Source organism: Juglans microcarpa x Juglans regia, chromosome 2S (genome assembly GCF_004785595.1).
Source record: "Juglans microcarpa x Juglans regia isolate MS1-56 chromosome 2S, Jm3101_v1.0, whole genome shotgun sequence".
Lineage (NCBI taxonomy): Eukaryota > Viridiplantae > Streptophyta > Magnoliopsida > Fagales > Juglandaceae > Juglans > Juglans microcarpa x Juglans regia.
The window spans coordinates 27,787,292-27,797,676 of NC_054597.1; the positions used below are offsets into that span (position 1 = coordinate 27,787,292).

A 10,385-nucleotide genomic window follows, 5' to 3' on the forward strand; every position below is an offset into this window, starting at 1 on the left:
GCATCTGGCTCACTGAGCCCCTATCCTGCTGGCTCCAACAAAGCATACCTCAGGCCCCCATTATCGACCTCCATTCGCTTGAACGTTTTTTGGTACTTCTGTCCAAGCACAACATACTAGAACATTCAATCTTAAGATCTTCCGCTATTGCCTCAAACTTGGCAAGCCTTTGGGGGGAACCCCTCACATGTCGCATAATGCTGCGGACTGAGGTAATGGAATCATCAACCTCTTTTAACCTCTCAATAACTATGAAGTTGACGATATGAACACAGTATCGAACATCAATAAACTCGTGGGCCCGAATGACATCATCTTTCATGGTCGTGTTTCGTTTAAACCAATCAATTACTGTTTCATTGGCACTGGCATTATCAACTGTAATACATAGCACTTTTTGAATTCCTCAGTCCTTTAAACAATCATCCATCTTCGCCCCAATGGATGCACCTTTATGATCCATAATTTCTTTAAAGCCAATAATTCTTTTATGCAAATTCCACTCACTGTCAATGTAGTGTGCTGTGATATATATGTAGCAAACGTTCTGTATGGACGTCCATGTGTCAGTCGTAAACGACACTCTCTGACCAGTGGTAATAAACATCTTCCTCATCTCTGCCTTGTCTTTCGCATGCCTCTCCATACAATCTCGCATCACTGTATACCGTGATGGAATGGGAAATCGTGGCTCAACAAAGTTCAAAAAATTTCGAAAGCCTCTTTTCTCGACTGTGGTAAAGGGCATCTCATCAGTAATTGTCATCTCTGCAAGCATGTCTCTCAGCATCTTCTCACTATATTGAGGGATGACCAGTTTCTTAGTATGTGTACCATCAGTGGTTGTAGAAGTTTGGTAACTGAGGTTGGTCTGATCAGTGCCCGCCAATCCCTTTGCGATCTTATATCGTTGGCAACTATTTAGATGTGCTATTAACACACTGGTGCCTTGCTTCTTCGAATGACATCCACAAAGTTGCCCACAGTAATGACATCTTGCTATTAGGTTCGCAATATCATTAGGAATTTTGGTGAAATGCCTTTTTAGAAGGCCGTGGTGGTTGATCTTGCTCAATAGGCATCTCCTCCTCTTTGTTGAACATATCCTCATCCTCTATATCTACTGGGAGTGGGAGTCGACTACTCGCACAAGATGTAGCTGCCCTAGATGTGGCTTTAGGGGTGGAAGTACCCACTGGTATAGGAGTCGTAGCATTGGCATCCCCCACATCCCCTTGTGGACGATCATCTCCACTAAATCTAGGATTTATATCACAATCAATGAAATTCAAAAACTAAATTAGAAGCAAAAAATTAGTTTAAAAAATAACTAGGCTATATTAAAAATTTAAATCAACGCAAAGATATAGGACATATATTATTGTATCATAACGTGTTCCAAAACATTACTAATTTAAGCCAGCATCTAAATAAGATCAACTTTGACAGGTAAAGAACATACAAGAAACGGAATAATTAAACAGTTAGAGCAGCTCATGTTTCCCTAGCAAAACTGGTTTTGTTGATACCAATTTCATTAATCTTCTCTAATCAATTTGAAATTGAGTTTATCTTATTGTTGATGCCAATTTGAATCTGTTTAGTTGTTTCCCTAGCAAAACTGGTTTTGTTTTGGTGAAAAGATAGATCCACTTGTGTCTCAATGGTCATTTAGAAAGATGGTCAAATTACTTTCACAATGGTCATTTACCGGCAATATGGAACCATGGATCCAAGTTAAAACGTAAACAGGAGCTGATGACTATTACATCCAGACACCAAAACAGATAGATGCAAACCCAGAATACCCCTTCATTCTCATGCAAAAGTCGATTCCATTACATTTCACAATTATTTAAATGCATTAGACCCTAAAACTATAAATATCAATTTCTAAAAATGTAAATATTATTTTTCGAAATAATAAGAAGGTTGATATATAATATCTTTCTTTATAAGAATTAAAAAGTGTTTTATTTAATAATCCTTTTCATATTTTATTTATTTAAATTAGAAAGTGCACTTGATTGTGAGGATTTTAATCATTTCGTGGTAAGCAAAAAGGTGTATATGGCTCTAGAATCTAGTGGCTATTTTACATTATTGTCGATGAAACTCAATTATCCCATGCATAATACTAGTTGGCATTATCGATATCTTCTCTTTTTGCTATGTATTTTAGACAGCTAGCACAAATTTAATTGCTAGACATTTTCATTATTGTTGGTGATCTTTTTAAGCAGACCCTATGTATAGTACTTAGAGACCATAAATTAATAACAGCACCTCAATTAAATGAATCTATGTATGTTTTTAACATAAAAAGGCCTATAAATTAAACAAGTGTTAAAACAAAAGGACATAATTCTGTATTATCAAGTGGGGTAGAGGATTAATTGCCAGTGTTTGATTAATTAGCAACAATATATCTTTGGGGCCAGCCAAGATGAATGATTCCATATAACCATCCTTAATTTCACCGATCACCATAGCTGTATAATTGCAGGCAAGCTGCACTATCTTCCTAGTAATTTTAAAAGATTAGTGATAATTAAAAACATTTATTTGCAAGTTAGTGTCATTCTCTCCACATGATTGTTCATATGTCATATTTATAATTTAAATGTTAGATTTTAAAGTTCTCTAATAAATTAATTTTTATTGTATTAACAATGTGAAAAATGTATTTGCTATGTAGATTTGCACTTGAAGTTTTTTAATAAAATGTTGATCTCAGCCTCTCAGCCCGTTTGGATGTTGAGCTTTTACAAATTTCAAAGTAAATATAATATTAAAAAATTATATTATAACAATATGATCATTTCAGTTGTTCTTGATACTTTCAAATTAAACACATTGCAATATTGCATGCATACAACACATTGCTTTAAGGAGAATCAGTCTAATTCCATAGAAACATCTCTTACACATTTTATCAAACACATTGCATGCATACAACACAACATACAAACACATTGCACATTTTATCAAACACATTTCCATACTATAAATTTACAAAACAAATTCATTTCAATCACAACAAAATACTCAGACGTGCATGCTATGAGTAACGGAATACATAAAATTAAATCAAGCAATTTAATTTTAGGGCTCGGAATCGGGTTCTCACCGTAGGCTGAAGCTCGGATTGAAGTTGCGAAATACGGAGGAGCAAAGACTCACGGCGGCAATAGAGAGGGAACGGGTGGCGAGGTGGAGGTTCACTAGTTCAGCCGTTCAGACGTGCAACTTGAGAGAGAATGAGGAAGAAGGAAAAAGGAAGAAGAGAGAAGGGAAGGGAAGGGGGGTCCTCCGTTTTGGACCCTCCGTGTGATGAAACGATGCCGTTCCATATTAAGTGGAATGGTGTCATTTGACTTTTTTTTTAAAAAAATCCAGATGTAAAACGACTACATCCGGATTTTTTAAAAAAAAAAAATTGGACTCCGACTCCGACTACCTATTTAGAGCCACTCCGCACTCTGAATCCATTTTTCGATCACTCCGACTACGGCAGAGTCAGAATTGGAGTCGATGTCGGGCGAAGTCAAAAATTTCAGAATTTTGCATAGCCTTAATGATCTCCATTGGATTAGAGTACTGTAGTACAATTAATTTATGAATTTTTTAATTAAATTAATACAAAAACAATCTTTATATGCTAGTTCTCATTAAATAGGGTAATGAAAGGTTGGCACCGGCCAGATACCACAACAAACAATTAAACTTCTTCTTTTCAACATTTTGTTGAACACATTGCATGCATACTGGTTTGCATGGTCCAATGCATCAACCCTATTCAAGTCTATCACATTTCCTTACTATAACAAAAGGTTTAAGGCAACCCAAAACAACTAATTCCAGGCAACCCAACAACATGAAAAAAGGAAAAATTGCGGAAAATTACATGATTTAGGGCTCAGAGTCTAACTGCACTTACTAGAGGCCGAACGGAGGCTGGCCTGGGAAGTGAAGGGGAATGGACTACAGAGGTGCAGAGAGGGAACAAAGGCAACAGAGAGAGAACGAACTCATAGAGGCGGCGAGGCATAGATGAGAGATTCAGAGAAGAAGGGAAGAATGGGATTCGGGGAAGAAGGAAGAAAAGAAGGGGGTCCTGTATTTTAGACCCTCCATGTGATGAAACGACGTCGTTCCACGTTTATTTATTTATTTATTTATTTTTTGTTTAAATCCAGATGTAAAACGACGTCGTTCTACATTTGGATTTAAAAAAAAAATAAATCGGAATCAGAGTTCAGAGCTCAAACTCCAACTCCGCATTTCGAAGACTTGACTCTGTCGAAGTCAGAATCGGAGCGGAGGTCGGACGGAGTCGAAAATCTCAAAAATTTGCATAGCCCTAGTTCAAACAAAAGCATACACTAGACTGAAAGGGTCGAACGGTGTGGCTCATCTTTTCTACTTTGTGGTGTGTATTCATCCAACTTTCTTTTTTGGTTCCATTTTAATTGTTGGAGCTTTATGGCTCGTTTCGATACAGAAATCATCTCATCTCATCTCATTTCATCATTATAATTTTTTTAAATTTTCACATAAAATATAATAAACAACTTAATTTTTTCAAATCCTAAAATAAAAATAATATTAAAAAATAATATTTTATTCAACTCATCTAAAAACATCTTATCTCACTATCCAAACGAATCTTGTATTTTGGTTCTCCATATCAAGGATTTGTTTTTGCTTCATTCCAACAATTTTCTGCCATAAGTATGGATTCAACAAAACTCCATACAATCGAATTTTCTGCACTGATTTCTCTCAAATTCCATCTCTTGTTTTTCCGTAACAGAAGTCAAGTGCATATTCTTATGCGTTACTCGCCTACATTTTGATACCTTTTTTTTTTTTTTTTTTTATACTTTTTTTTTTTTCTCTGCTTTAGAAGTTAAATAAGAAAAAGAACTCGTCTCATCTAATCATTATAATTTTCTTAAATTCTCACACAAAATAAAATAAATAATTTAATTTTTTAAAATCTCAAAATAAAAATAATATTAAAAAATATTTTATAATAATATTTTATTTAATTTTTAATTTTAATTTTAACTCATCTCATATCTCATTTTCCAAAACAAATGAGACATTATCATCATTACTTTTTTCTGTTCATTTTTTCATGAGGAAGAGATTTTACTTTGGTTTTGCTTTATTTCAAAATTCTGAAGTAGTTTAGGACACCTTTGTCGCTTTTACTTTTGAAAAGAGAAATAAAAAATATTAATATTAATATTGAAGTTTTTGTAATAAGTGCATATTTTTGGTATTATTATCACTTGCATGTTAATAATATAATATAAATAATTAAATTTATAATTTTTATAAATATAAATTTTGAAAACAAATAATGATTTTAAGTAATAGAGATACTGAATTCGAACGATGACACTCTACATTACATTTTACTCTCATTTAATTAAATATTTTACATACATAATACTAAGAATATAATAATACATTTGTCATTGTCTCACCAAGATTTTTTATTTTATTTAAGAAGAATGGAAGTTTCAAACCCAAATTTTCTATTTAAAAAAAAATGAAACTCTTGGTTCTCTCACCAAGATTTAATTAAACATATCCAATAATAATAATATACTGCATTAATAATAATAATATACATGCGTTGAGGCATTGCAATCTACTGCATCATCACATAATAATAATATATAAGCTTTTAAAAACTATAAGAAAATGAAAATAATGCCTTAAAGATTTCTAAATAATTCACATGTTTCTTTTATTATTTTTAAATTATTTTTTAAAGAAAAATTTTAAAAATTGATAGATAATATCTTCATATTAAAATCACATTTTATGACATTACTCAATTTTGAATTAATGGGTTTTTGGAGGTTGAAAATAGAAAAATAAAAAAATAATGTGGAAGGAAGGAAAGAAGGATGGGCGTATTTACGTGGTCCCAAACAGCGCAAATTCTTGAAAAATAATACGTTCCAGGAAAGGAAAGAAAAGGGTGGGCAGTTTGGTAAATATATGGCGTTTCATTATTTTTTAGGAACAGTTATCTCCGTGGTCTCAACGCTACCGACTGCTCACTGCTCACCAGGAGTTGACCCGACAGAGAGAGATAGAAAGAGAGCAAGCAAGACTCTTTACTCTGCGGAGGCCGCATAAACCGGACACCGACCATCGGAGATTACTCAAAGAAGCAGAAGAATATGTCGTGGCAAACTTACGTAGATGAGCACCTCATGTGCGAAATCGAAGGCAATCATCTCTCCGCCGCCGCTATCATTGGCCATGACGGTAGCGTTTGGGCCCAGAGTTCCACTTTCCCTCAGGTTCGTTTTGCTTCTTTTCTTCCTTTCCTTATTCGCTTCCTTCAGTTTGTATATCATCTATTGATGTTTGTAGGAAGTAGAACGACTGCTTAATTTACTTGTGGGGCTTGATGCCTGATATTCGATCCGATCTTTTTTTTTTTTTTTTTTTCAGTGTAATTCGAATCTTTGAACTGATGCAATTTTGAAAAATAAAAAGTGAGATTTTTTTTTTGCTGGTTTCCTATCTGATCCGACGGTCTTTGCAATTTGGGTTCTTTTATTTATTGTGGGTTCGGATCAATCTGCGATTTCACATACGTATATTTGCATGTATGTTTTGTATGCATTTGGTTTTCTGAGCTTGCTGTTCGAACTTCTCAAGGATCAATTAACAGAAAAAAAGCCTTCGCTGTTGTAATAGTCACATTTGTACCATTTATTATGAATTTTTTACTTTGGCTTGATTTTTTGCTTACTATATTTTCCCAATCTTTTTTAATATAGTGGTTTTGGTAAAACTGAATGAGCTGGAGATTTTTGTGATATGGGTTGAATCTGATAACAAAGTGGAAGGGAATGAAGTTGAATGCTTTAGAAAAGAAGGGCTTTTTCTCTAGCATTTTCTTCTCTTTGTCCTGGTGCACACTTTTTATTGATTGAAAAAAAGTAATTGCCAAAATTGTTATCTGCGGGTCACAAAAATTATCAGGAGGAGCAATAATTTCATTTTTCCTATTTATTAGATCCTAAAGCATGCAATATTACACTGAATTTACTTATAAAAAAAATGTTACACACGAATGCTCATGCATGCTTGATCATAATGACATCCTTTGAATGCATTACATATATCAGCGCTTCTTTTTTCCTGAATTAACTGCCAGTTCTTTCTATGTTGATGTTGCATTAGTTGAAGCCTGAAGAAATAACTGGCATTATGAATGACTTTGCTGAACCTGGATCACTTGCTCCGACTGGGTTGTACCTTGGTGGCACAAAGTATATGGTGATCCAAGGGGAGGCAGGAGCTGTCATTCGAGGGAAAAAGGTGATGATCTCACATCCGATCTTAATTTGACAATTGTATTGGCACTGCCACATTGTGTCATTTTGAAAGTATGTTTAAGGTACTTATGCTGAGAAAAAAAGGGGGGGAGGGTCGATACGGTTAATATCAAACTCTTTAGCTGCTGCCATTTATTTGTCATAAGATAAAAAGAGTGTCATCCTTTTTACTCGTTTTTTCATCAATATATAAGAAAATAATATTGTTGTATTCTCAGCCTTTCCCATTGCATTTTCAGGGTCCTGGTGGTGTTACCTTGAAGAAGACAAATCAGGCCTTAATAATTGGTATCTATGATGAACCAATGGCTCCTAGCCAATGCAACATGATTACCGAAAGGCTTGGTGATTATCTCATTGATCAGGGTCTCTAATTGCCTTGGTATGCCATGTAATTTGAACAAATCTTCATCGCTTCTATGCAAACAGGGCTGCATTTACTGACTTACTGTTTGAATAACGACTGGTTGCAGTGAAATGATATGTCAAAATATTAAGCGGTATGGGAAGTATGCTTAGAACCAAAGGTTTGATTTATGCTTGGGGAGTGATGACTTTGGTCTTTGTCTTTGTAACTATTTTGATGGAAGTATAATGATGATTATCTTGTGAGACATTTCTCTACATTACTGTGGTATTCCATTTAATGGATATGATATATCGCTTTGGCATAAATCTGATATACTATTTTTATTTTGAATATCTATCACAGCCCGTGTTTGAATGTCAATGTGGTTTACAGTGGAAGAAAGAGCAGCAAAATTTACAGAAATAAAGATAAACCCTCTTTAACATTATCCGACCGAACAAGTTTAAGAGTTGGGTCGAATATTTATGTTGAAGAGCTGATTCCGTGTGGGATTCTTTGCATAAATGGAGGTTGGACTATTTATTGATACAAACCCGAGTGATTTCTGTCTCAAAATGGCAAAAGCCGTATGTATGAATTGATATCACTGTAAGAATTTCAGACTGTTTTTGTATTATATTCAACCACACTATATACGTTACATACACAGGGTTTATATACAGCATTTCTCCTAACGGTTACAAGGGGTAAAAAAGGAATGCACATCATTTGTGGGATCGTTATCATCAGAGATATCAACAGTGAGCATATCAAGCCAGATATGTAGGCTATCCTGTCATGCACGATCTTTGTTGACTTGCCTTTGATGAAGCTTGATTTGTGGAATGTGATTGAGGATAACACAGCTGGTTAACACCCCCCTTCAAGCTCATGGGAGGAGGCTGAACCATGAGCTTGCTGCGTAGAAGAGAGAAACGTGCATAAGTAAGTCCCTTAGTGAATATGTCGGCAATCTGATTTGCAGTAGCAATGTATTTTGTGGAGATTTCTTTGTTAAAAACTTTTTCACGTATAAAGTGATAATCGACTTCAATGTGCTTGGTTCAAGCGTAAAATATGGGATTGGAAGCAAGAGCAAGCATGCCAATGTTATCGCACCAGAGAACAGGGGCATAGGGGAGTGGTGGATTGGGTAATACAGGTAGTGGGGAAGGAGTGGGGAAAGGGGGTTCAGAAATTGGCACAGAAACAGGGGAAATAGAACTCGAGAGTGGAGGAGAGGAAGGTGTCACAGTTGGAGAAGTAAAGAGGGGGGACAGTGAGAAATGTACCTCTGGTAGGAGCAGTACTACTAGAAGCAACCATGGAAGTAGTAGAGGCAGCTGGAAACAAGCTTTTATCAAAAACAACATTATGTGAAATATAGACACGTTGGGCAGCAGGATCAAGACATTGATAGCCTTTCTGATTGGAGGCATAGCCAACAAAAATACACACATTAGAGCATTGACATTGGTTTCATCAAATTTATCTTCAAAATTTGATGAAAAGTACATATTTTCTATAAATTTAAAACCTTCCTATCCATAACTTCACATTGAATTAACTATTAGATTCATCAAAATAATAATATAATATTATTTTTTTAATAATAATATTTTTAATTTTTTCTTTCATATTTTAAAATTATACTAAATATATGTTAATTAATAATTTAATTTGATACTTCAATTATTGGTTCCCAATTAATTTTTTTCTTTAACCTAATTATCCAACAAATACATTTTGTCAACCCTTCTTCTACCCAACAATCATATATATACAAATTATAATACACAATTTTTATATAGTTTCGTAATTTTTATTCATGTTTAGACTTAATATATTTATTTGAGACGTAAAAAAATATTAAGTTTATAAAGAGAATTGTATAAAAAACTACGAATTCATGTGATTTTTTTTATATATAGGAATTCATGTGATTTGAGCAACAATATAATGCACAATTTTCTATTACGTTTTGTTTTTAGCTTCATGTATCAAAACGACAATGTTTGGCCAGTCTCAATAAATTCATTTAACATGGTCCAGCCGCCAACGTCATTCAAATAAGTATAAAATAATCCGGATAGCTATGAACAGTGGGTCTTCAAATTTGAAGATGAAGATGAATGTTCTGTAGCTCAAAGTTTAAGATTTGTGTATATGGTGAATCCAATGCAGTACTTTTAAAGCTAAATTCATCAAAATTTGAAGATTGATGAGTCCAATGCTAATGCTCTTACTATGAAACTGAAGTTTGTGGTGATTGTATGGATGAAGAAGAGGGTAGCAAGCACAGCTGAAGCTATGAAGGGTAGTGTAGTTAGGTGGGGTGTAGAAGAGCTTCTCAAAGGGACCGAAGTGAACAAGAATAGAGCTTGGCAGTCGGTTTACAATGTAGGTAGCTGTGAGCAGTGCATCTATCCAGTTGGTGGAGGAAAGTCTAGAGTGAGCAAGGAGAGAGACATGTTTCAATGAGATGACGATACTTGCGCCCAAAGAGGTCATTTTGTTGTGGAGTGTGTGGGCAAAATTTTTTATGGACAATGTCATGTTGAGAAAGAAAACTATGGAAAATGTGTATTCACCACACCCGTTGGTTTGAAGTTATTTGACTTTGGTTGAAAGTTGATTTTCAATCAATATTTTAAATTTGA

At 34.4% G+C, this 10,385-nt stretch overlaps 1 protein-coding gene and 1 long non-coding RNA gene across 3 annotated transcripts; one reads left to right on the forward strand and one right to left on the reverse strand.

Moving 5' to 3' along the window:
- The first annotated feature begins 6,052 nt into the window (after nt 1-6,052).
- Nucleotides 6,053-7,876, forward strand: LOC121251649 (profilin-1-like). 2 transcript variants are annotated; one of them, XM_041150948.1, is made up of 4 exons: nt 6,053-6,329; nt 7,222-7,359; nt 7,616-7,758; nt 7,850-7,876. In XM_041150948.1, exons 1-3 carry the CDS (start codon nt 6,207-6,209, stop codon nt 7,748-7,750), a joined length of 396 nt encoding a protein of 131 aa, XP_041006882.1. In that variant the 5' UTR covers nt 6,053-6,206; the 3' UTR covers nt 7,751-7,758; nt 7,850-7,876. The 2 variants fall into 2 exon arrangements, with proteins under 2 accessions (XP_041006882.1, XP_041006881.1); XM_041150947.1 differs by having other exon boundaries at nt 6,054-6,329; nt 7,616-7,876.
- Nucleotides 7,672-8,260, reverse strand: LOC121251650. Its single transcript, XR_005938072.1, has 2 exons — nt 8,170-8,260; nt 7,672-7,995 (listed from the first exon to the last, which is right to left on the reverse strand). It is a non-coding gene; the product is annotated as an uncharacterized LOC121251650 (long non-coding RNA).
- Nucleotides 8,261-10,385: the final 2,125 nt, after the last annotated feature.

Coding starts and splice junctions, on each gene's coding strand:
- LOC121251649 (XM_041150948.1), top strand. CDS start 6,207: ATGTCGTGGCAAACTTACGTAGATGAGCACCTCATGTGCGAAATCGAA. Junction 6,330..7,221: donor AGAGTTCCACTTTCCCTCAG/GTTCGTTTTGCT, acceptor ATGTTGCATTAG/TTGAAGCCTGAAGAAATAAC. Junction 7,360..7,615: donor CTGTCATTCGAGGGAAAAAG/GTGATGATCTCA, acceptor TTGCATTTTCAG/GGTCCTGGTGGTGTTACCTT.